We start from the raw sequence: 24621 nt of genomic DNA on the forward strand, positions 1-24621 counted from the left end.
AGATATCAATTATAGGGACACATATTTAGAGTTTTCTGGAAAGATAATATATTGTTCAAATCGTGAGTTGCACCGTTTAATGTTTTACACAGACTGCAATACCACTGGTCACATTTACTCAGCAAAGGTATCTGTGCAAGATGTAATTATTATATAATCTGGTATGCTTTACAATCGTGCATTGTTACCAGCAGGACGCGATAGTCTCTTATTAACAAACTTTTCTAAGGCAACACTGACACGCAGCGATCACCTTTGCATATGTTTCAAATAGCTAATCGTGTATCCTCGAGGATACAAAAGTTAAACAGATCACCGATATATAGTGGGGAGAATTCCACACATTCTACCGAGTACTAGGGCAATATTACAGCTCTCTAATGGAAGAGATGGGCGGCCCTGAAAAGGACCTTTGTGTGTGTAATGAAATTAGACGAGAGGAGTCAGTGCTCAGCCTCCGAATCCATACAGAGTACGGCCCTGTCTCTTCAGAGCATAGACCACATCCATAGCGGTGACAGTCTTCCGCTTGGCGTGCTCAGTGTAGGTGACGGCGTCCCGGATGACGTTCTCCAGGAAAACCTTCAGCACCCCACGGGTCTCTTCATAAATGAGGCCAGAAATACGCTTCACACCTCCTCTACGAGCCAGGCGGCGGATCGCGGGCTTTGTGATACCCTGGATATTATCCCGCAAGACTTTCCTGTGCCTCTTGGCGCCTCCTTTTCCGAGTCCTTTACCGCCTTTCCCTCTGCCAGACATGTTCAAAGGTAATCTTCTTTCCGTCTACAACAAACGAACTAAGTTACACGCTAGACAAGCTGTCCTTTTATACAGGAGAGGCGGACCTGATTGGGAACTTGAGGGAAATAGGGGAGGAGCACCAAGCAACAGGTTCCTGAGTCATACCAACACTGCCAGTTTTCAGGCCGTTGTAGTACAATTATATTTTGGTCCTGTAATGTCAATCAGGGCGACCTTTTGTTGTTAGAACGCAGAACGTAGATGTGTTCGGTTAACTCAGTATATGTTTCTGTTTTCTGAGCTCTCAGGCTGGGAATAAAGCGCTGCTTGCACTTTCACTCACTTTCTGTACCAGTCTGTGACCATTTATTCAGCGGCGGTGGCTGCATTCTGCATGCTCCGTGTTCAAACTGCCGTGTGACCATCCTTTCAGTGTTGTCTGGTAGGAGACTGTCGCAAATGTTAAATCGGGAATAGTGATTACTGGACATATTCAGAGCTGACGATTGTGGTGCATGACTGTATGCCTGTCAGTATGGAACATCTGTGTAACGTGACAGTCTCACAGGAGTCTGAAGGTTTAAAAAGGTAGAAATAAGACGTGAGAAGTGAAACATGACATAAAAGGAGAAGTAGGAAGGTTTACTCTGCTCAGTCACTGGGGGATCCGGGAGCTTTCTTTGGGCGCATCCACGTATTTGATCATAAGTTAAGATACAGAGAGGAGATTTAGGGAGATGGGGGTGTTGGGTGTATTTTCAGTGTATTTGCCCGGGGTTCCTCAATATAAAAAGTCTACACACGACGAAAGGGCGTCACAATGTGCTGATGAAATAAAGGACAACGAGCCGGTATTATTACACTTCATATTAAACTCATTTCTTTCAGCCATAGAAACACAAAGCGGGAGCCGACATTCTAGAACGGCGTCCATGAGGATAATGGGCGTGGTAACAATACCCCCGGAATCTGCGCACATGATTGGCTCTTCACCACAGCCAATGGCTTCGCATTCCTGGGCTCTATATAACAACTCAGTTGATGATTATCTGCATGTAAAAGTTTTGTTTCTATTTGGTGCACGGAAAATGTCAGAGACAGCTCCCGCCGCAGCGCCCGCTGCTCCAGCAGAGGCCCCCGTCAAGGGAAAGCGTCAGCCGAAGAAAGCAGCTGCAGGAAGCTCCAAGAAGGGCAACAAAACGTCCGGTCCAAGCGTGTCTGAGCAGATTGTTAAATGCGTGTCCGCATCCAAGGAGCGCAGCGGTGTTTCCCTGGCCGCCCTGAAGAAGACCCTCGCTGCTGGAGGTTACGATGTGGAGAAGAATAACAGCCGCCTGAAAGTGGCGCTCAAGAGCTTGGTGACGAAAGAGACCCTGATCCAGGTGAAAGGCAGCGGCGCCTCCGGTTCCTTCAAGCTGAACAAGAAGCAGCTGGAGAGCAAGGATAAGGCAGCTAAGAAGAAGGTGGCGGTGGTTAAACCCAAGAAAGCGGCAGCCAAGAAAGTGCCCAAGTCCCCGAAGAAGTCTCCCAGCGCAGCCAAGAGCCCGAAAAAGGCCAAGAAACCGGCAGCAGCCAAGAAAGCAGTAAAAAGCCCTAAGAAGCCGAAACCTGCTGTGAAACCCAAGAAGGCGGCCAAGAGCCCGGCTAAAAAGGCAGCTAAGCCCAAAGTGGCTAAGAGTCCGGCTAAAAAGGCAGCTAAGCCCAAAGTAGCCAAGAGCCCGGCTAAAAAGGCAGCTAAGCCGAAGAAGGCTGCTCCTAAGAAGAAGTAACTTGGAGCCGCACTCCTGTCAATCACACAAAGGCTCTTTTCAGAGCCACCCACTCGGTCTCGACAGAGCTATATAGTATATATCCCCCTCCACACACACTTTTCTGTTACTCTATGGGGGTGGATGTGTGCGCTATGAAGCTGAGCTCTAGAGTAGCTGTTTCTTTCCGGCGGTGGTGCGAGAAAAGAGATTATAGCCGTATATACTGACTCCTGCCGTCTTATTATAAAGTGTCTGCAGCTTGTTTAAACGTAACGTCAGTGCACCGTGACAGTGCCATATATGGTTCACTTTTGTTTAATAGACGACACCGCCAATCTGGATGGGGGAGTTTAGTTCAACTGTGTCCGTTATCTAACGAGCATTACAATGTAACCTCGTCTAACTCGAGTTAACACACAGCTAAAGCGGGATGTTATAGTCGTGGATCAGCTCTTTAGGGACGGGGTGGGTGGCTCTGAAAAGAGCCTTTGTGTTGTGGGGACAATTATCCAGCAGGAAATTACTTGCTCTTGGTTGGTTTATGGCTCTCGGTTTTCTTGGGCAGTAGGACGGCCTGGATGTTGGGCAGGACTCCTCCTTGGGCGATAGTCACCCCACCGAGTAGCTTGTTGAGCTCTTCATCGTTGCGCACAGCCAGCTGTAGGTGACGGGGGATGATGCGGGTCTTCTTGTTATCACGGGCGGCATTCCCAGCCAGCTCCAGAATCTCAGCAGTCAGGTACTCCAGCACCGCTGCCAGATACACCGGGGCGCCAGCTCCCACACGCTCCGCATAGTTCCCCTTCCTCAGCAGACGGTGAACGCGACCGACCGGGAATTGGAGACCGGCTCGAGATGAGCGAGTCTTGGCCTTAGCACGGGTCTTACCGCCCTGTTTGCCTCTTCCAGACATTTCAACTTATGTGTAAGTCAATCTACAACAATAAGGCTATCTGTCCCGCCTCCGTATATTTATACGCTGTAGGGACAGACACCCTTCTCTCATTGGTCCGCTATCAAATTAGCTAGTGCCGCTCAAGTTCAAACAAACACCAATCCGCAGCAGCGGGTGGGATTTGACATCGCACAACATCCAGTAGTGCACAGAGCAGACTGTGGGTCTCATTTACATGGGCTGCCTATAAATAGAGCGGCTGTGGGAGGTATCAGGAACAGTTTCTGCACATTGTGATTGGGATCGTTTTGTCGCTATAATGCCTGAACCAGCCAAGTCTGCCCCAGCAGCCAAAAAGGGCTCAAAGAAAGCCGTCACCAAGACCCAGAAGAAAGATGGCAAGAAGCGGAGAAAGAGCAGGAAGGAGAGTTATGCTATTTATGTCTACAAGGTGCTGAAGCAGGTCCACCCCGACACCGGCATCTCCTCTAAGGCCATGGGCATCATGAACTCCTTCGTCAACGACATCTTTGAGCGCATTGCTGGAGAAGCTTCCCGCCTGGCTCACTACAACAAGCGCTCCACCATCACCTCCAGGGAGATCCAGACCGCCGTACGTCTGCTGCTGCCCGGAGAGCTGGCCAAGCACGCCGTGTCCGAGGGCACCAAGGCCGTCACCAAATACACCAGCGCCAAATAATTCACCCGTGATATCCTGAGACCACAAAGGCTCTTTTCAGAGCCACCCACCTTCTCTCTGATCGGGCTGTATTCACATTCCCTGTAAGTCATGGATAACAGGTTTTCCTATACTGTACCACCACCATCCCCTGTACGAATGTTTATTACAATACATACAATTCTACCAGCCAACGTTCTAAATAAGCCGACTTCAATTTAATATTTTGTCTGTCTTGCAGTATCTATTTAACGGCTTGTAGAATGAATCCGCTCTCGCCCATTGGGTAACCCAGACGTACTTTAGTTACTCTAGGAATCAGTATAGACCCAGGCAATGTTTCGTCCTGCACCGAAGGGAGAACTGTTGTTAAAATGAATTTTAGGGACGTTACAGTAACACTTAAAAAAACGGGATAACTTTTAAAACAGGTTTTAGATCTCAACATGTATAAAGCACCCGCCCCTCCCAGGTCATATAATGTCGGAAAGCTGGGTAGATGGGAGGATACAGCTCGTTCGAATGCGCATTTGGTGGCTCTGAAAAGAGCCTTTGTGCTGTGTACGTAGGAGGGACGAGTATCTATGCTCTCTCCCCTCGGATCCTGCGGGCCAGCTGGATGTCTTTGGGCATGATGGTCACTCTCTTGGCGTGGATGGCGCACAGGTTGGTGTCCTCGAAGAGCCCCACCAGATAAGCCTCGCTGGCCTCTTGCAGAGCCATGACTGCTGAGCTCTGGAAGCGCAGGTCGGTCTTGAAGTCCTGGGCGATCTCACGTACTAAGCGCTGGAAGGGCAACTTGCGGATCAGCAGCTCGGTGGACTTCTGGTAGCGGCGGATCTCTCGCAGAGCAACAGTGCCGGGACGGTAGCGGTGAGGCTTCTTCACGCCGCCAGTAGCTGGGGCGCTTTTCCTGGCAGCTTTGGTCGCCAGCTGCTTGCGGGGAGCTTTCCCGCCGGTGGACTTGCGAGCGGTTTGCTTAGTTCTAGCCATTATTCAAAATTATAATGAATATTAAAGACGGCAGCTTAACAATCCTATTTATACATAGCGCTGCACGATGATTGGATGAGTTAAGCATTCCCCCCTCCTTTGATTGGCTTAAAATAAACTGTGGACTATTTCAAATTAACCCGCCAGTAGTAACGTACTTCCCAGATCAACGGTATACTAAGTCTTATTAGCAACTCGGGAATGAATTTGAGCGGGAAAGCATTACTTTGTTTCCACGCAGCGTTCAAACAGATGTTATATTTACTGTGTGGGAAAAACAGCCACCATTAACCCCATGCTCACCACCAGTTATTGGGATCCGCCGATCATTTGTTGCCACCGAACAGCCAGAAATTGCAGTCAACACTTTCTTCACATTTTAGTTTTTTCTTATTTTTATTGGTATTCTCTTAAAACTAAGCCGATATCAATCCATCACACAAGTACCCAGCAGCATCAATAAAGGTCCAGTACCCGTTGGAGTCCCCCTGTTCTCTGAAATATGCCAGTCACACTTCTCCAAAATGCTCCACGTGTATAGTATAACCATGTATGTCACCGTGCCATTAGAATATGGTCTCTCAGGGTTATATCATAGGACAAAAGGTTTCCCTTTCTGAGGCAGGTGATAGCTTGGCAAATAAGGTTGCTTTTGGGCCAGTCAGTAAGCTGGCAACAAACATGGGCTATGCGTTACCCTGGTATCCTCACAGATGCCAAGCAATATAGAGCAGACAGATTACCTTTTATCCAGAGACACATAAAATAACACAACTTAAGTTTTCACATGTAACATAATTTGTGGGCAGTGTTAGAGCACAGTTACAATCTTTTTGTTCCTTTTTAAGCTAAACTGTGGTCATCATAAACACGCACAACTCTTTGTTCCCTCATGCTCCCCTCCCCTTCTCATATACCCCTCCTCCACTCCATGCAGTCCTTCCATTCCCTCTCCTTTATCTACCCTCTGTCTCTCACCATGGGGTATATTTAAGAAAGCATGATAGTGCTCTTACCGGCAAATTAAGCTTCCTGGGTGTCCTCCGCAAATTTATGAAAGGTGCATTGCAGCAGATATCGTGGATATCTGCTGCTTTGCACTCATCTTCGTTTTTAGGAGTAGTTGACATTCAACAGTATGGTGACTGCTCCCAGCTCAAATCTAACAAGTTCCGAAAAAATCCAATGCTGTCATCTCTGCTCCGAAGAGCAGAGCTGGGCAGCGCATGTGTGGAGGGATCACAGGATCCCTCCCTGTCACTTACAGCTCTATCTCTGCAACGATAGTTGCAGAGACAGAGCAGGGATCTCTGTGCGCATGTGCAGTTCTTCGAAATGCACATGCGCAATTGAAGGATGAAGAGAACGAGGAGTAGATCCGGAGACAGCGCTTCCGAAGAGGGGGGGTAAGTATGATTTTTTTGTAATCACAGAAACAGCAGTTTTTCGAAACAGCTGTTCCTATGATCTGTTGTTCATAAATTTGAGAAATAGTTCAATCCTTATCCATGCGATAAGGATTGATAACTATTTCTCACTTTTGCCGATGATTGATAAATGCGCCCCATGTCTCCTTGCTCAAGTCCTATACCCATCCTCACCCCCAGCTCCCCCCGTCCTACCCTAATCACAACCCACCTCCCCGCTCAAGTAACCCTGCCAATCTCATCCATATCTCCCCACTTCCCTCCCTCGCTTTCTCCTGTGCCCTCTGGAACTGCAGTGTCATGTGCAATAAACTGCCCTCTGTCCGCAACCTCTTCATCTCCATCTCTCTTAGGGGTCTATTATTACCCTACGCTTTTTCAGTATAAACTTTTCAATCCCCATCCCATAGATGCGGATTCAAAAGTTTCTCAAATTTATTAACTCTCCGTTGGTGCCCCCTTTGGTTCCTTCCACTTACCTTGTCTTCCGATCAGCACCTGTAAGACAAGAGAGACAGCACAATGACAGCCCTTCCCAACACCTCTGTTACTTACCCGATCCAGAGGGACCGCTATGGAACTCACCACACCGGACGTTACCTTAGACCGACCACTCTCACGTCCTGAGACGCTGTGCCCCACAGGCCTGCGCCCGCAGCCGTTAAGCCCGTCTTGTCCTGAACTTGGGTGCCCTTCCGGACGGATGGATGGGGTTCTATAAACCGCTCCAGAACTCTTCTTAGTACCTACTTAGGAACCGAGTGTTCCGTACTCTACGTCAGGTCCTAGCGTCCTGCTAAAAGAGTAATTGGTACTCACTTGTTCCGCGCAGGAAACTCAGCTTGACCCGCCTTCTTCGGGTCTTCCAGGCTCTCCAACCGCCGGCGCCTCTTCTCCTGTTTGGCGCTGTCAAAGGCTGCTTTGCGGGGGCGCTCTTAGCCCTTACAAGGGCTCCCCACCGACGATCTCTGCTCCGGCGTCTTGCTTGAAGTCTTCGGGCATCAGGGTAGCTCACAGCCCTTACAAGGGCTCCCTAACGCTTCCGCCGCTGCTGGACGTCTGGACGCGCCGCTGCTGGACGTCTGGACGCGACGTCCTCCTACTTCCCCTCCGCCGCCGCACAGCCCTCGCGTTAGCGCCCGGCGACAGAAAAAGCCGCGGGCACACTGACGATATCAGCCGTTGCCGCGAGCCCTGATTGGCTAGCGGTGGCACCAGTAGTTTGAATGGCCGGAGGCGAGCCAGGATTGGTTCGCCGACCCGGCCGCTGATTGGCCAGCAGCGGGAAGTAAGCCGGGATTGGCTCATTTGCCCGCTGCCACCGGGACCTTTCCAGGGAGGAATGAATACTCACCGCTGGACTGGTGAGTAGCTTTGTCCTGCGCCTCCCTCTCGGCCGCCTTGTCGCCGGGGCACTTCTCCACACTGCTCACCCCTCTTTCAATCCCTTTGCGCATGCTTCGACCGGTGACCTCGGGCATGCGCACAGAAATCCCTGAATGAAGAACATGCGGAAAGTGACATGGAGGGATCATGTGATCCCTTCACACATGCGCTGTGCAGCTCTGCTCTTCTGAGCAGAGCTGTTTTCAGTGAAAGTTTTCAATCATGTTAATGTTCGCCAGCTTCAGATGGCGTATATTAACATGGTTGAAAGCTAAGTTTCGGTCACTGTTGCATAGAGTTACTGAGCACTTCCCATGCACTGTTATGGGGAGTGCTCAGTAAAACGATGAGAGATGCAAAGCAGCAGATATCTGAGATATCTGCAGCGATGCTAGAATAATACATAGTAATTTAGCCGATAATCCTCGAAAACTGTTGTTTTCGAGGATTTACCGCTAAATTAAAAGACGGATAGCTTTGATAAATAGGCCCCTCTACCTTCTAGCCATCACTGAAACTTGGCTCTCTTTTTCCGACACAGCTTCCCCCACTGCTCTCTCCCATGGGGGCATATACTTTAACCCATTCCACCAGACCGGATGACCCTCCAGGAGATGGAGTATTGACATTACCATAACTAGCCATTTTAGTGCCCTGGACGAGACAGGGAACCGGCGCCCCCCATCTAAGTGGGAGTGCCAGTCGTCGAGTGGGCGTGATCAACCTTATGTGGGGGGCGTGGCTAGCGCTTTACAAGTTCTAGACCGCACTGAAGCCCCCTCCCTCCCCATTCTTCTCGGTCTGGCTTTGTAAGGATCTTTATGTAATAAGCCTCCATAGAATCAAAGTACTTTAAATGCAGATATCACATGCTAGCTGTATAAAAATTAATTGGTTATTGAAATAAAACTCACTGAAACAAATTAAAACATAAATGTAACGGTACCATCTGTATCACACTGCCCAATCATCACACTGTGCCCTCCATCACAGTTTCTCCTTTATCACACCGTGCCATGGAGCCATCTTTATCACAGTGGCCCCCTTATCACCACCACCCGAAATGAATTATATATATATATATATATATATATATATATATATATATATATATATATATATATATACACATACATACACATATATACACACACATACAATATAAAGAGCCTCCTAGTGTCCGCCATACCTTACAGAGAGCATTCCTGTGACCTCCATACAATACAGAGAGCATTAGTTTGATCACCATACAATACAGAGAGCATTCCTATGACCCCATACTATACAGAGAGCATTCCTATAACCACCATACTATACAGAGAGCATTCCTATGACCGCCATACTATACAGAGAGCATTTCTATGACCACCATACTATACAGAGAGCATTCCTATGACCACCATACAATACAGAGAGCATTCTTATGACTGCAATACAGATAAATACCTCACCTGAAATTAAATCAACTAATTGGCTGGAATAATCATATGACTGGATGGTCGCCACTAACATTACTAAGTGACGCTAGTAAATCAGACAATTCGCTTATACAGTCACATGACCGGACGGTTGCCATCAACATCGTTAGGCGACGTCAGCAAATCAGATTATTGGCTGATGCAGTCCCATGACCGGACGGTTGCTATCAATGTCGCTGAGTGACGTCAGCAATTATGGGAGGATTTTCCCATTTATAAAGCCAATTAACACACATCCCGGCTTGCCTCGAAAAAGCCTCTTAGCGAAACGCGCGTCAACGGACGCTGCGTATGCTACTCATGATAGATTTAGATTGTGAAAGCATTTAAGATTATCTAGAGAGACAACCAACTACTAAGTAGCTATGAAGTGATGCTCATTAGATATAGCGCTTTTTCATTGAAGTAATGTGTGAATGAGAATTCCAAAAAAGTAGCTCTGTATGAATGATATCTATACTAAGGAACAAGTAAATATATACTAGATAGAAAATCAGTCCCTAAAACGTGGAGTGAATGAAGTTTTGAGTATTATATACATGTACCAATGACAATAATTGAGCTATACAAATACTCTAGAAATAGACATTTGGGGGGAAAAACTTTTACTCAATAGTAATGGTTTGATGTGGATTGGATTAACAATTCCCACTGAAACTTTATAAATAAGCAACTTCTTTTGCTGCAGTAATTGAGCAACATTAGCTCTGAATAAATATCACTTGTTCTGAAATACAAAAATACTTCTTACCAAACAGACTTTAAAAAAAGTGGACCTGTAAAGTATAACTAGAAATGGATAACTGAGTTCTATATTTCACTATATTTCAAGGGTCCCGTATAATACGTTCATACCATATATAGTGACTATTGGTACAATATAATATATCACTTATAGGACGTCATGCCGCCAATGACCAAAGGTGGCAGACATCCCAGTTAATCCAATTTGTTCTCTTTAGTACATTTAGAAGTATCAGCTATACTTCAGAGTAGCAGCGCAGCAAGGTATTTTTTCCTGTTTCTACCTTCTTAACAGTACATATTAACCTGGTAAATACAATTCACATTCTATTTTAATATTTCGCTACAGGCCTACGAGAAAACACTCTCCATATAATAAATAAATAATATACTTTTGAATGCAAATTAATAAAGTTATATATTTAAAAAAATTCTGGCCATTAGAGTGCCTCTATTCTAAGACACACTTTTATTTTTCTCCTTTTTTGTCAATTGTTACCTCGCCAGCTGACTGATACTGAGGGCCGCGACTTGCATGTCCCTTGCAGCGAAGTCCATACCTTCTTGCGGTGGTTCCTGGTGAAAACCATGGGCGTGTTAGACTCTGCGCCTAAGTACTCAGTAGCGCCAACTGCTGGCAGGTATCATCAATTCCACCTAGTGATTCTGACAAACGTAGTCTCTCCCTGACCCCTAGTTGGTTTGTGGTTAGGTCCCTGGTGGATCCGCTGGTAACAGTGTAAGAGTGCCCCACCATAGCCTCACAGTTGGAGTTGGTGGGAGGCTGGGTAGTGTCATTACAGGTGACGTTAGGACGCAAGGAGTCAGGAGCTAAGGAGATGAGTGATCAGGTGAGTAAAACACTAAGTCCCCTTTTTCAGAACGGGCTCCCACCTTTTGGTGGGTGGAGTACTTGGGCGGGATTGTTCCTAGGCCCTCGTACTCTCGGCGCCGAAGTATTAGACTAGAGCAAAATAAGGTGTCGGCAGCCGGGGTAGAGTCAGTGTCTCTGACTCGCAGCCGTCACCTCGGACATTGCCCTTTCGTCGAAGGGTAGTAGAGCCTCCAGTTTGTTTCCCCGTGCAAGGGTCGTACCGGTGGCGTGCAGGAGGAGGAGGAGCAAGGCGAGCCTCAGATCATGGGAGGTGGTTTTCCATAGTATTCCCTCGGGATCAGGTGAGTAACTGGGGGTGGGATAGGGGATTGTGCTGCACGCTTTGTACCATTTTTAGCACCCCTTACATTCTTCTCCTGCCCTCCCCTCTCACCCAAATCTAGCTTTCCTAGGTGCAATCTAGATGCTCTTGACCCCACTACTTTCTCCTCCTCTCTCGATCCTCATGCCACCGCGATTCTCCGAGCCTGCAGGAAGTGTCCCGGCCGTCTCCTCGGCGACCGGGTTGTCACTTACTGGTTCGCCCCGTCCGTTTCCTAGACAAGAGTGGGGACGTTGTGAGTGATAGCGCCGCGTCCCAACATTAGGGGCAGCCGGGCGCGTGCGCTAGTACTTGAATTAATTAATTAAACAGCTCCTGGGGCCGATTATCATGCTGTCCTCTGTGTTTTGCCATTGATCAGTCTCTGTATATAAGGCATGGATGGCTTAGCCTCCCTGTCGGTTATAGTTCCAATTTTCTGTGTATTAGCCTGGTGCTGTGCTTGAACAAATATTTCTATTAGGCTTCCTGTGTATGACCTTTGGCTTTGTTCTTGTGGACTTGATTCTTGCCTGTTGCCCTGACCCTTGCTTCATTCCTGGATTATCCTTGTCTGCTGCCAGTCCTGACATCTTGCCTGGCCTTGACCACAATACCTGCTCCTGGACCCAGACCGTGGCCTATCTTTTGACCATGCTAGATTCTACACCCCGTTACTCTACGCTACAGTACGTTCATACACCTGTACAACCGCGAGTATAAGTCCTTGCCTGTACAACCGCGAGTATAAGTCCTGGGGGCAACCAAGTACCTGTGAGCATAACGAGCTCTACTGGAAAGGCGGCTGCTAGAGGTGAAGAACTCTCTACCTGGTTCTACAGGTTGATGACAAGTCGTAGCATTATAACCGGTCAGTGAAGTTCTGGAAGAGTTCGCTTCCATGGATGAAAGCGGGACGAACCCCACTCCAGCCCAAGTTGTTGCAGGCCAGATCCAGACCATATCACAGGTGGTCCAGAACCTAGTTCAGCATTTGTCTGCCCAGGAAGAGGCCACCAGAGCCTCGCAAGCCCAGCAAGGCCTTCCGGGTCCTGCAATGGAGCCCAAATTGAAGCTACAAGACCGCGTCTACGGTGACAAGGCTTCTTTTCACAATTTTAAGGAGAGCTGCAAACTCTACTTTCGCTTGAGACCACGCTTCTCTGGCTCTGAACAGCAAAGAGTTGGCATCATTATCTCCCTGCTCCAGGGTGATCCTCAGTCCTGGGCGTTTAGCCTTGCTTCCACATGCCCTCCACTATAGTCCGTTGATGCATTATTTGATGCCCTGGGGTTGCTTTATGAAGAGCCTGACAGAGCTGCATCGGCTGAATCACATCTCAGGGCACTAAAACGGGGTCACCGCTCTGCTGAGGAATATTGTGCTGAGTTCAGGCGCTGGTCCACAGATAACGAGTGGAATGATCTGGCACTCCGGAGCCAGTTCCGTTTGGGTCTCTCGGAACACATAAAAGACTCCCTGTTGTAATATCCTATTCCTGCTACACTGGAGAGTCTAATGCAATTGGTCATTAAAATTGACCGTAGATTTAAAGAGAGAAAAGCTGAGAGGGATACTACCGTCACCTCATGCTCTTTTTAGACTCCTCCTGCTGCACCTTTTGAAGCTGCTGAGCCCATGCAGCTAAGTGCTTATCGCCTTTCTTCGGAAGAGAAAACCCAGAGACGAACCTTAGCCCGTTGTCTATATTGTGGCAACTGGTGTCATCTCCTCCAAAACTGTGCCAACAAGTCAGACCAGCCGGGAAAAGAACAGGCCTAGAGATGGTGGAAGAGGTTTGTCTAGGTCTGCAGATTATATCTTCCAATAAAGCACTCTTGGTTCCTGCAGTAATTTCCTTTGGTGCACAATCCACATCTGTCTCTGCTTTCCTAGACAGCGGTGCTGCAGGGAATTTTCTGGATCTGGATTTCGCTTGTACTTTGGGATTTCCTGCCATTAAGCTCGAGTCGCCCATCACTGTATGTGGTCTGGATGGTGGTCCTTTACCAGGTGGTAAAATTTGTTCCCAACCACAACTGTTGCCGCTCACAGTGGGGGCGCTACATTCTGAAGTCTTGTCCATTGTTATGAATCCCAGTGCATTCACAAAGTGCAACGGAAGTGTAAGGCTAAGTGTCTTTATTCAGGTAAATATATTAACAAAGATAACTCAAATCCACGGATAACAGGTTCCAAAAGAGACTGTATAGTAAAATGTCAGGAACAAGTATAATAAGTTTACCCCAGTCCAGAAGGCACAAGGCTGTCCAGGAAAGCAGACAGAGTCCAGGGATCAAATAGAGACCAGACAAACAAATCCAAATAGCCAGGCAGAGATCAAGCAAATAGGCGAGGTCCAGAAGTCTTTTCAAAAGGTCAGGGCAACAGGCAAAACAGTGTGGTCCAAGGTACAGGCAAATGATTCAGGGTCTCAGGCAAGCAGGCAAGGTCCAAGGTACAGGCAGGGGTCATACACAGAAGTTCAGTCCAGCAGGTATATACCAAATAGCACAAGAGCAGGTTAGCAGCAGCCAGGAACAAATGGATGAACTGCTCAGAGCACAGCTAGAGGCAGGTACTTAAAACAGTGTACAAGGTGCAGTTCTAATTAGCATCAGACAAGGAGATTAACTCCTTCAGGCATGTTGCAGAGTTCAGGTGCAGGACAGCAGCAGCACCTCTGATGGATTATAGGTACTGCTGCCAGATACAAAACAAAGGCAGTCATAACATACCCCCCCCCCCTTTAAGGAGCGGATTCCAGATGCTCCATACATGCTCCCTTCAGGTTTTTCTCCTCTTCTTTTTCTTTTTATAAGATCTCCCTGGAGACACAATTGGGCTCTTCTCTAATGGAGTACAGAGAAGACCCGATTCTTCAGAAGCAGAAGAATTGTAAAGTTTGTCCACTAACTCTCTAGTATCCTCCACAAATTCAATTTCAGAGTCTGAGTCCCAGCCTAGAGTCGGGATAGGACCTTTTATTTTATCACCCGATGATGATATGCCCAAAAAGCCAGTCACCAAGGTTGGTGTTTGTTGTGACTGAAGTGGCAAAGCAAAGGTTTTTCCATTCTTGTTAACCTTCTCCCTAGGTGACCTAGACTGTCTGATGGAAGACACATTCATAGAGGTCTTATGGACAAGTGCAGGAACTGACGCACAGGCTGGAACGGGCACAGACAAATCGTAATCAAATGACTTGACTGTGGATGGAGTCTACTTCTGACAAACAGTATTAACAGTCCATGGTATTATGAATAATGGGGTCATCTGAATTTAGTAATGAGAAGTCCCAGGTTTGTGGCTCCCCTCTAAAACACATAATAATTGAACCCACTTGGTTAAATTGATCAACAAAATAAACCGGACAATCTTGAAACTGTTTCATGGAAAGTTTGAGTACCATAACAAACTGTTTGATGTCTCCATCAAAGAAGACTGGAGGAGGATCTGATGACTCGGAAAAGGCTTTTGGGCATTCAGGCTCAATAGCAGTCTCTGGAGAGTACCCAGCTTGTGCAGCAGTCTCTGGAGAGTCCTCAACTGGAACGGCAGAGCAGGAGTCCCGACTGGGATGGCAAGTTAGGCACACTTGATGGGAAGCCCGTACTGGGCACAGAACTCTGACTGGATTGCACTGTGAGATGTCTCAGAGCAGACAGCACTATGAGATGCCTCAGAGCAGACAGCACTGTGAGATGCCTCAGAGCAAACAGCACTGTGAGATGCCTCAATGCAGAAAGTACCAAGTGGTAACTCGGGCTGAACCGCATGGACAGTCAACTCGGGCTGAAACGCATGGGCAGGCAACTCGGGCTGGACCGCATGGACAAGCAACTCGGGCTGGACCGCATGTACAGGCAACTCGGGCTGAACCGCATGGAGAGGCAACCCGGGCTGAACCGCATGGACAGGCAACTCGATAGGGGACTGGAGGTACAGGGCCCTCTCTGGAACGGGCTGGAGGGACAGGGCCCTCTCTGGAACAGGCTGTAGGGACAGGGTCCTCTCTGGAATGGGCTGGAGGGACAGAGCCCTCTCTGGAGGAGACTGTAAGGGCAGCGCCCCCTCTGGAGCTGAAGACTCAGGAGTAGAGGCAGCGGCTGAAGCCCAGGGAGTAGAGGCAGCGGCTGAAGACCCGGGAGTAGAGGCAGCGGCTAAAGACCCGGGAGTAGAGGCAGCGGCTGAAGACTCGGGAGTAGAGGGAGCAGACTCAGGACCGGACACAGTGGACTCAGGACCGGACACAGCGGACTCAGGACTGAAGGCAGAGGCTGGCACCTCGGAACAGGAGGCAATGGCCGGAGACCCAGTGCCGGCGGTAGCTGGAACTGGCATCACAGGATAGGCAGTAGCTGGAACTGACACCGCAGGACAGGCGGCAACTGGAACTGGCACCGCAGGACAGACGGCAACTGGAACTGGCACCGCAGGACAGGTGGCAACTGGAACTGGCACCGCAGGACAGGTGGCAACTGGAACTGGCAGATTAGGCTGAAGTAAAGCAACAGGAGGTGCTGTGCAGAACAATCTAGGGTCTGGAGAGGAGCACACTGAAGGCTGCTCCATAGGATGTTGTGGTCTGCGGAGCGGACAACTTTGTAAGAGATGTTCGCCACTGGCACAGTAGAGGCATAGTTTACCAATCCTTCTGCGCCATCGTTTCTCCTCAGTGAGAGGGGGATGCAGGTAGCTTGGTCGTTTAGAATCCCTAATGGTAGGGACCGCTGGCAATATCATAGATGCAGCACCAATGTCAGAAAAAGTTCTGGGAGAATTCTCTGCAGTCTGAATGCTTTCATTAGAGGAGTTTGTTGCTTTAAAATCAGAATTAGTGTTGAAATTACTTATCACAGCAGCAGGAATAGTTTTGAGTAGTTCTTGGAGTAAAATGGATAGTTGTATGATTTGGTAACAGAGATGAACAATGTCCATTTGCAGCATTTGTAATTGTGGATTTACAGACATGTCTAATAGCCAAACACATAGTTCAATGCAACAACACTAGGAATTTCAGGACTAAGTCAGAGGGTGTGCAATCAGCAGGCCCAGATTGTATGGCAGTTCATCATGTTATGAATCCCAGTGCAGTCACAAAGTGCAACAGAAGTGTAAGGCAAAGTGCATTTATTCAGGTTAATATATTAACAAAGATAACTGAAATAAACGGATAACAGGTTCCAAAAGAGACTGTATAGTAAAATGGCAGGAACAAGTATGATAAGTTTACCCCAGTCCAGAAGGCACAAGGATGTCCAGGAAAGCAGACAGAGTCCAGGGATCAAATAGAGACCAGACAAACAAATCCAAATAGCCAGGCAGATATCAAGCAAATAGGCAAGGTCCAGAAGTCTGTCCAAAAGGTCAGGGCAACAGGTAAAACAGCGTGGTCCAAGGTACAGGCAAATGATTTGGGGTCTCAGGCAAGCAGGCAAGGTCCAAGGTAAAGGCAGGGGCAGGGCCATCTTTTCCATTGGGCACGGTGGGCAGCTGCCCGGGGGCCCCCACGAGCAAGTGGGCCCCATAGGCACTTCTCTTAATGAGAATAAATAATCCTGCAAAAGAAAAAAAACAACAAAAGAAAAACTACATGGGTCACTGAGCAAGTACATCTATCAATCTCTATATATCTAGATCTATATCTGTATCTGTATACATCTAAATATCTATATCTATATATATATCTATATATATGGGCCCCGGTGCACTGCTTTTCCCGGGGGCCCATAATGTTGTTAAGATGGCCCTGTGCAGGGGTCATACACAGAAGTTCAGTCCAGCAGGTATACCAAATAGCACAGGAGCAGGTTAGCAGCAGCCAAGAACAAATGGATGAACTGCTCAGAGCACAGCTAGAGGCAGGTACTTAAAGCAGTGCAACAGGTGCAGTTCTAATTAGCATCAGACAAGGAGATTAACTCCTTCAGGCATGTTGCAGAGTTCAGGAGCAGGACAGTAGCAGCACCTCTGATGGATTATAGGTTCTGCTGCCAGATAAAAAACAAAGACAGTCATAACATCCATTTATCTAATTAATTGCTCTTCCGTTCTGGTGATCTTGGGGCATACCTGGCTGCAGCTCCACAGTCCGGTCATCGATTGGAACAAGGGAGACATCATTCATTGGAGTCCTTCTTGTTCTTCATCCTGCTTATCTGTGCCTGTTCGTCTGCTCCAGGTTCCTCTAGATCAGCTTCCGTCACCCTACAATAAGTTTTCTGATGTATTCCCTAAGCAGTCAGCTGACACGCTACCTCCTCATCATGATTATGATTGCACTATTGACATAGATCCTGGCTCTAAAACTCCCAAAAGGGAGACTGTACTCTCTCTCGTTACCAGAAACACATTCCATGGAGGAGTATATTAAGGATAACCTTAAAATGGGCTTTATTAGGCCTTCTAAATCCCCGGTAGGAGCCAGGTTCTTCTTTGTGACTAAAAAAGGACGGTTCTCTTCGACCTTGAATTGACTTTAGTGGGTTAAATACAATCACATCAGAAACACCTACCCACTTCCACTCATATCAGTCCTTTTTTTTTATAAACTCAGAAGTGCTTCAGTATTCACCAAGATTGATCTACGAGGAGCATACAACCTTATACGTATCAAGGACAGGGATGAAGGGAAGACCGCATTCAACACCCACTCAGGTCACTATGAGTACCTGTCCATGCCTTTTCGTTTATGCAACACACATGCTGTCTTTCAGGATCTAATAAGCGATGTTCTATGAGAGTTATTAGGGCGCTTTGTCATGTTATACCTGATATATTCTTCATTCGTGGACCAACACCGCCTTCACGTGAAACATGTCCTTTCTAAACTTCTGCAACATCAACTCATTGCCAAGCTAGAAAAGTGTGAATTTGAGATCCATAAGGTCTCATTTCTAGGCTATATTTCTAGGATGGGTTACTCATGGATCCCAGCAAGGTCCAAGCAGTCTTAGATTGGGTATGCCCAACCAATCTGAAGGCCGTACAAAGATTCCTAGGCTTTAGAATTATTACCTGATATTTATTAATTCCTTCTTGGACCTGGTAGCTCCTCTAACTGCCCTAATCTGCCAAACGTCTAAATTCCAGATAAGCACGCTGGGCCTTGTTTTCTACCCGCTTCAAGTTTATTATTTCTTACAGACCTGGTTCCAAGAATGTTTAAGCGGATGCACGGACGCACTCTCCCGCCGCTTTATGACCTCTCATGCCCCTTCCACTGTTCCGCTCTCTACAGTTCCTTCATCCTCAATTCATTTAGGATTGACCCAGGATTTGGGTGCTGCTCTCCACCATTTCCAAAGAATTGCTCCTCCTTAGACTCCTTCAGATAAATTGTTTGTACCAGTCCATCTCAGGAAGGCTGTACTATCTGAGGCTCATGACAACAAGATTGCCGGACATCCTGGAGTTTTCAAAACCACTGAAGTCCTCCTGCGCACAGTTTTGTGGCCCTATTTGGCCACTGATTTTAAAGAGTTTGCACTCTCATGTAGAGATTGTGCTAGAAACAAGAGTATCAGAAGCTCTCCGTCGGGTCAAATAATGTCGTTGTCCACTCCAAGTAAACCTTGGTCACATCTGTCGATGGACCTCATTGTAGATTTACCCTGGTCACCCGGTCACAAAACAATCTGGGTGGTGGTAGATGAATTTAACAAGATGGCCCACTTTATCGCTTTGGCAGGTCTACCCAATGCCCGAACTCTGGCATCACTATTCATTCGCTATATCTTCCATCTCCACGGTCTGCCTGAAGATATTGATTCTGATCGTGGGTCTCAGTTCATGGCTCAGTTTTGGAGATCTTTCTGCAACCACCTTGACATCAACATCAGTCTGTCTTTTGCCTACCATCCACAGTCAAACAGACAAACAGAAAAAGTCAATCAGTCATTGGAACAATTCATCTTATTATATTTTTCCAAATGCCATAACAATTGATCTTCTTTACTTCCGTGGGACGAATTTGCCTATAATAACTCTTGCCATTTTTCCACCCGCACATCTCCATTCTTTTGCAACTATGGCCTCCATCCCAGGTCTAATTCTCTTGCTTCAATCAACTCTTCTGGTTCTCCTGGGGTACGCCAAACAGCCTCCCATCTCACAATTATTTGGAAGAAGTTCCATTCCGCCCTGCTTCAGGCCACCTCTCGGTCAATTTTTTTTGCAGATCGTCATTTCAGGAACTGTTCTCTTAAGGTGTGAGACAAAGTCTGGTTGTCCACCCGGAATATTAGGCTCAAACAACCCTGCAATAAATTGGGACCTAGGTTCATTAGACCGTTTTCTATTGTTAAAAAAAGTTAACCCTGTTGCCTTCAGGCTGAAGATTCCACCTTCTTTGAGAATCCCTAATATGTTTTACTGTTCCCTCCTGAAACTTGTTGTCTCGTCCTCCAAGTTTGAGACTCCTGAACAACCCAAACCCCGACCAGTCAACTTGCATGGTTCTCATGAATTTATTGTGGAGAAATTCTCGACTCCAAGAGGATTCAGGGACAAACCCATTTTCTGGTGCATCCGAAGGGATCCAGTCCAGAAGAACGCTCTTGGGTTCCTGAGAGGCGCCTGCACGCTGACAGACTGCTCAATAGATTATTGAAACAATTCCCTGGAAAACTTGGTTTTTGAGGTTCCTTGATCCCTCCTCAAGGGGGGGGGGGGGTGGGAAGTACTGTAACGGGTCGTGGTGGTCCCTCAGGTCACCGCAACTATCCATGCCCGCAGGAAGTGTCCAGGCTGTCTCCATGCCGGGACGTCACTTCCTGTATCACCCCGGCCGTTGCCTAGACAACAGTCGGGACGCTGTGAGTGATAGTGCCGGGTCTCAGGATTAGGGGCAACCAGGCACGTGCGCAAGTAATTGAATTAATTAATCAGCTTCTGGGGCTGATTATCATGCTGTCCTCTCTGTTTTGACATTGGTCAGTGTCTGTTTATAAGGCAGTGAGGGCTTAGCCTCCCTGCAGGTTATAGTTCCTGTTTTCTGTGTCTTAGCCTGCTGCTGTGCTTGGCTTTGTTCTTGTGGATTTGATTCTTGCCTGTTGCCCTGACCCTTGCTTTGTTCCTGCTTTATCCCAGTCTGCTGCCATTCCTGACCTTGACCATGATATCTGCTCTGGACCCAGACCTTGGCCTGTCTTTTTACCACGCTAGACTCTACACCACATTACTCTACGCTACGGTACGTTCATACACCTGTACCACCGCGAGAATAAGTCCTGGGGGCATCCGAGTACCTTTGAGCATAACAAGCTCTACGTGGAAGGCGGCTGCTAGAGGTGAGGAACTCTCTACCTGATTCTACAGGTTGAATATAAGACCGTTAGTCGTAACACTTCCATCGTACATTCGTAGTTGACTTCTTTGTCCTCTTTTTCACTGTTCGCTGAACACCTAAATTGTCCACCAGTAGCGGTGTTGCATAATGCCCCTCAAGGGGAGCCGCGTTGTTCCAATAACGTGCCGTCTAGGGATATCACCGGATGACGTCATCCACACGCAGTTCGATGGACCGTGATGCAACCGGAACCAAAGTGTCGCCAGTCCTGGCTCTTAAACTCCCACTGTTTTGTCCTTTGTAGTCCCTATAAAGAGAGTCTAAGACCACACGTAACTTGCAATCCGGTTGCTGGGGCTACCCAAGATTGTCCTCAGGGGCCTTATGGGAGGCAGGATAGCGGGCAAGGCCCTGTGGGGCTGTCTCCTACTAGGACTGGAAGAGGGGTCTGGATGACCGTATCTTTGGCAGGTGGGGGATTTGCTACATCCTCAATGTGTGGGAACATGAACCAGAAGTCCTCCATCACCACCAGTGGGTCAACTTGTTCTACCACCAAGTGTGATTCTGAAAATAAACAGGGTCGCAGCATATTCCTGTGCTGTACTGTCACCCGTCCATCTCCATGTTCGGGCACTATATCATGCACCGGCCATCTGGATACATGTGCCTTCAGACTACGTACGGTGTTACCTGTCAGCGATCACTCAACTTGTAGCTCAGCCTCTTCATGCATACCTGCACCCTCTGTCCCAAGCGTCATGCTCCTGACGTTGCTAGCGACAGACCTTGGTGCAACCGTTTGCTAACCACATTGTGAGCTACCCCCAACTGGTGGTTACTGCTGCTAGACACAGCTGGTTGGTTCCATTTTCTTCATTATCAGGGGATGTGAGTGAGTGATAGGTCTTGCATCTCCCTTCCCTGGCAGTTGAACACTAAAATTTACGGTGTGTACCCAGTGGTGTATTGAACGCAGTTGTTATAAAACTATGCCACTTCTTGCACACATTTAACCCTTGTTACTCAGTGTCTCGACTTATCCCAAGCACATCTTCCTCCTCCAGGTCCAAAGACTCTGGCCTAAGCCACTGATCTGTCCCGTAAGGATCTCACCTGGTTCTGGTGGTGGGGTAGACAGCAGTACACAGTTCCTGGATGTCCCATTGGAACTCATTAGTGCGGTCACTCAGCTAGAGTGGAGGTTGACACTGTCATGTAGCAAAGTATGAGGCAACAGGGGAGAAATTGGGCCACGCATATGTGCAAAATAGTGGTAGCAGAGTTGTTGTCTGACATTCGTTGGGTGACTTCCCCAACCCCAAATCCCCAATTGCAAGTAACCCATTGGCAGACGGGGCTTCTCGATGCCTATCTCCTGGTTAACCCTGTGGCTGGCTGTCTGACTGGTTTGCTGGCTGTCGAGATTATGAGCCAAATATATGAAATGTGATATCAGGGATAAAGTTGCCTGTACTACTATGTGACATGTAGTGGAATGCAAAGCAACCTCATCTATGACATAACTTTAAAGCTGCAATGAACCGCTATAGGAGACAAAAGCTTTCACTGTAAACAATGTCCTGTCATTGAAGTAACTCTTAACACATAACAAGACACCAGGGATCCAGATCAGAGAGGGGGGCTGCCAATCACACACAAAGGGACCATGTGATCCGAGAGCGCATGCATGTTTCCTATAATCCACATAAGAAAAATCTAATCCTTCCTAAATATACTTCCTATAATTGATATTAATACTTAACAAACATGTGTCCATTATTTATGAATATAATTTCTCCCCCTAATCTTCGCTCCTAATAAAGAGAGAACAATGTTATACAGCTAATATGTCAGTTATACAGCTAATATGTCACAATACAAAAACAGGACTAACATCTGTATTGAGGCACATTGTAACAGTCTCTCTTAGAATGCAGGGAAGTGTACAGACTGAAACAAAGAACAGATTTAATATACAGTGTCAAATCACATATTATATTTACTATGTATCATAACCGCTGCATGAACAGTGGCAATCACATCTCCATTTTCACAGTGCTACATTGTCCCATGCTATGAATTAAAACTATTGTATGTATGATTAAAACAAATACCCAGTTCTGTGGTGAATGCTTTCTGCTGTCCTTTGAAATGTAAGAGGGAATGAGCCAGGCTGACTTAAACTTTACTTTCATTCATGCCATCTCCCTGCTCTTACCAGACCTCACATATATTATAAAGTCTGCACCAAGATATCAATTATAGGGACACATATTTAGAGTTTTCTGGAAAGATAATATATTGTTCAAATCGTGAGTTGCACCGTTTAATGTTTTACACAGACTGCAATACCACTGGTCACATTTACTCAGCAAAGGTATCTGTGCAAGATGTAATTATTATATAATCTGGTATGCTTTACAATCGTGCATTGTTACCAGCAGGACGCGATAGTCTCTTATTAACAAACTTTTCTAAGGCAACACTGACACGCAGCGATCACCTTTGCATATGTTTCAAATAGCTAATCGTGTATCCTCGAGGATACAAAAGTTAAACAGATCACCGATATATAGTGGGGAGAATTCCACACATTCTACCGAGTACTAGGGCAATATTACAGCTCTCTAATGGAAGAGATGGGCGGCCCTGAAAAGGACCTTTGTGTGTGTAATGAAATTAGACGAGAGGAGTCAGTGCTCAGCCTCCGAATCCATACAGAGTACGGCCCTGTCTCTTCAGAGCATAGACCACATCCATAGCGGTGACAGTCTTCCGCTTGGCGTGCTCAGTGTAGGTGACGGCGTCCCGGATGACGTTCTCCAGGAAAACCTTCAGCACCCCACGGGTCTCTTCATAAATGAGGCCAGAAATACGCTTCACACCTCCTCTACGAGCCAGGCGGCGGATCGCGGGCTTTGTGATACCCTGGATATTATCCCGCAAGACTTTCCTGTGCCTCTTGGCGCCTCCTTTTCCGAGTCCTTTACCGCCTTTCCCTCTGCCAGACATGTTCAAAGGTAATCTTCTTTCCGTCTACAACAAACGAACTAAGTTACACGCTAGACAAGCTGTCCTTTTATACAGGAGAGGCGGACCTGATTGGGAACTTGAGGGAAATAGGGGAGGAGCACCAAGCAACAGGTTCCTGAGTCATACCAACACTGCCAGTTTTCAGGCCGTTGTAGTACAATTATATTTTGGTCCTGTAATGTCAATCAGGGCGACCTTTTGTTGTTAGAACGCAGAACGTAGATGTGTTCGGTTAACTCAGTATATGTTTCTGTTTTCTGAGCTCTCAGGCTGGGAATAAAGCGCTGCTTGCACTTTCACTCACTTTCTGTACCAGTCTGTGACCATTTATTCAGCGGCGGTGGCTGCATTCTGCATGCTCCGTGTTCAAACTGCCGTGTGACCATCCTTTCAGTGTTGTCTGGTAGGAGACTGTCGCAAATGTTAAATCGGGAATAGTGATTACTGGACATATTCAGAGCTGACGATTGTGGTGCATGACTGTATGCCTGTCAGTATGGAACATCTGTGTAACGTGACAGTCTCACAGGAGTCTGAAGGTTTAAAAAGGTAGAAATAAGACGTGAGAAGTGAAACATGACATAAAAGGAGAAGTAGGAAGGTTTACTCTGCTCAGTCACTGGGGGATCCGGGAGCTTTCTTTGGGCGCATCCACGTATTTGATCATAAGTTAAGATACAGAGAGGAGATTTAGGGAGATGGGGGTGTTGGGTGTATTTTCAGTGTATTTGCCCGGGGTTCCTCAATATAAAAAGTCTACACACGACGAAAGGGCGTCACAATGTGCTGATGAAATAAAGGACAACGAGCCGGTATTATTACACTTCATATTAAACTCATTTCTTTCAGCCATAGAAACACAAAGCGGGAGCCGACATTCTAGAACGGCGTCCATGAGGATAATGGGCGTGGTAACAATACCCCCGGAATCTGCGCACATGATTGGCTCTTCACCACAGCCAATGGCTTCGCATTCCTGGGCTCTATATAACAACTCAG

At 47.2% G+C, this 24621-nt stretch overlaps 6 protein-coding genes across 8 annotated transcripts; 2 read left to right on the plus strand and 4 right to left on the minus strand.

Annotated features, from left to right (window-relative positions):
* Positions 1-450: 450 nt before the first annotated feature.
* LOC142111435 (histone H4) lies at positions 451-832 on the minus strand. Its single transcript, XM_075193803.1, has one exon. It carries the CDS (start codon positions 760-762, stop codon positions 451-453), a length of 312 nt encoding a protein of 103 aa, XP_075049904.1. The 5' UTR covers positions 763-832.
* Positions 833-1832: 1000 nt separating this feature from the next.
* LOC142111444 (histone H1-like) lies at positions 1833-2565 on the plus strand. 3 transcript variants are annotated; one of them, XM_075193815.1, is made up of 2 exons: positions 1833-2411; positions 2460-2565. In XM_075193815.1, the coding sequence occupies exons 1-2, from the start codon at positions 1833-1835 to the stop codon at positions 2511-2513; spliced, it is 633 nt and encodes a 210-aa protein (XP_075049916.1). In that variant the 3' UTR covers positions 2514-2565. The 3 variants fall into 3 exon arrangements, with proteins under 3 accessions (XP_075049916.1, XP_075049917.1, XP_075049915.1); XM_075193816.1 differs by having other exon boundaries at positions 2475-2565; XM_075193814.1 differs by having other exon boundaries at positions 1833-2565.
* A 398-nt stretch (positions 2566-2963) lies between these two features.
* LOC142111438 (histone H2A type 1-like) lies at positions 2964-3485 on the minus strand. Its single transcript, XM_075193806.1, has one exon. It carries the CDS (start codon positions 3406-3408, stop codon positions 3016-3018), a length of 393 nt encoding a protein of 130 aa, XP_075049907.1. The 5' UTR covers positions 3409-3485; the 3' UTR covers positions 2964-3015.
* Positions 3486-3684: 199 nt separating this feature from the next.
* On the plus strand, positions 3685-4137 carry LOC142111450 (histone H2B 1.1). Its single transcript, XM_075193823.1, has one exon. It carries the CDS (start codon positions 3710-3712, stop codon positions 4088-4090), a length of 381 nt encoding a protein of 126 aa, XP_075049924.1. The 5' UTR covers positions 3685-3709; the 3' UTR covers positions 4091-4137.
* A 462-nt stretch (positions 4138-4599) lies between these two features.
* On the minus strand, positions 4600-5064 carry LOC142111449 (histone H3). Its single transcript, XM_075193822.1, has one exon. It carries the CDS (start codon positions 5060-5062, stop codon positions 4652-4654), a length of 411 nt encoding a protein of 136 aa, XP_075049923.1. The 5' UTR covers positions 5063-5064; the 3' UTR covers positions 4600-4651.
* Positions 5065-23289: 18225 nt separating this feature from the next.
* On the minus strand, positions 23290-23671 carry LOC142111433 (histone H4). Its single transcript, XM_075193802.1, has one exon. It carries the CDS (start codon positions 23599-23601, stop codon positions 23290-23292), a length of 312 nt encoding a protein of 103 aa, XP_075049903.1. The 5' UTR covers positions 23602-23671.
* Between the last annotated feature and the right edge of the window lie 950 nt (positions 23672-24621).

The sequence above is a fragment of the Mixophyes fleayi genome (assembly GCF_038048845.1).
Source record: "Mixophyes fleayi isolate aMixFle1 chromosome 4 unlocalized genomic scaffold, aMixFle1.hap1 SUPER_4_unloc_3, whole genome shotgun sequence".
In the NCBI taxonomy this organism is placed as follows: domain Eukaryota; kingdom Metazoa; phylum Chordata; class Amphibia; order Anura; family Limnodynastidae; genus Mixophyes; species Mixophyes fleayi.

Excerpts from the sequence above, each read along its gene's own strand:
- LOC142111435 (XM_075193803.1), bottom strand. The coding sequence starts at position 762 with ATGTCTGGCAGAGGGAAAGGCGGTAAAGGACTCGGAAAAGGAGGCGCC.
- LOC142111444 (XM_075193814.1), top strand. The coding sequence starts at position 1,833 with ATGTCAGAGACAGCTCCCGCCGCAGCGCCCGCTGCTCCAGCAGAGGCC.
- LOC142111438 (XM_075193806.1), bottom strand. The coding sequence starts at position 3,408 with ATGTCTGGAAGAGGCAAACAGGGCGGTAAGACCCGTGCTAAGGCCAAG.
- LOC142111450 (XM_075193823.1), top strand. The coding sequence starts at position 3,710 with ATGCCTGAACCAGCCAAGTCTGCCCCAGCAGCCAAAAAGGGCTCAAAG.
- LOC142111449 (XM_075193822.1), bottom strand. The coding sequence starts at position 5,062 with ATGGCTAGAACTAAGCAAACCGCTCGCAAGTCCACCGGCGGGAAAGCT.
- LOC142111433 (XM_075193802.1), bottom strand. The coding sequence starts at position 23,601 with ATGTCTGGCAGAGGGAAAGGCGGTAAAGGACTCGGAAAAGGAGGCGCC.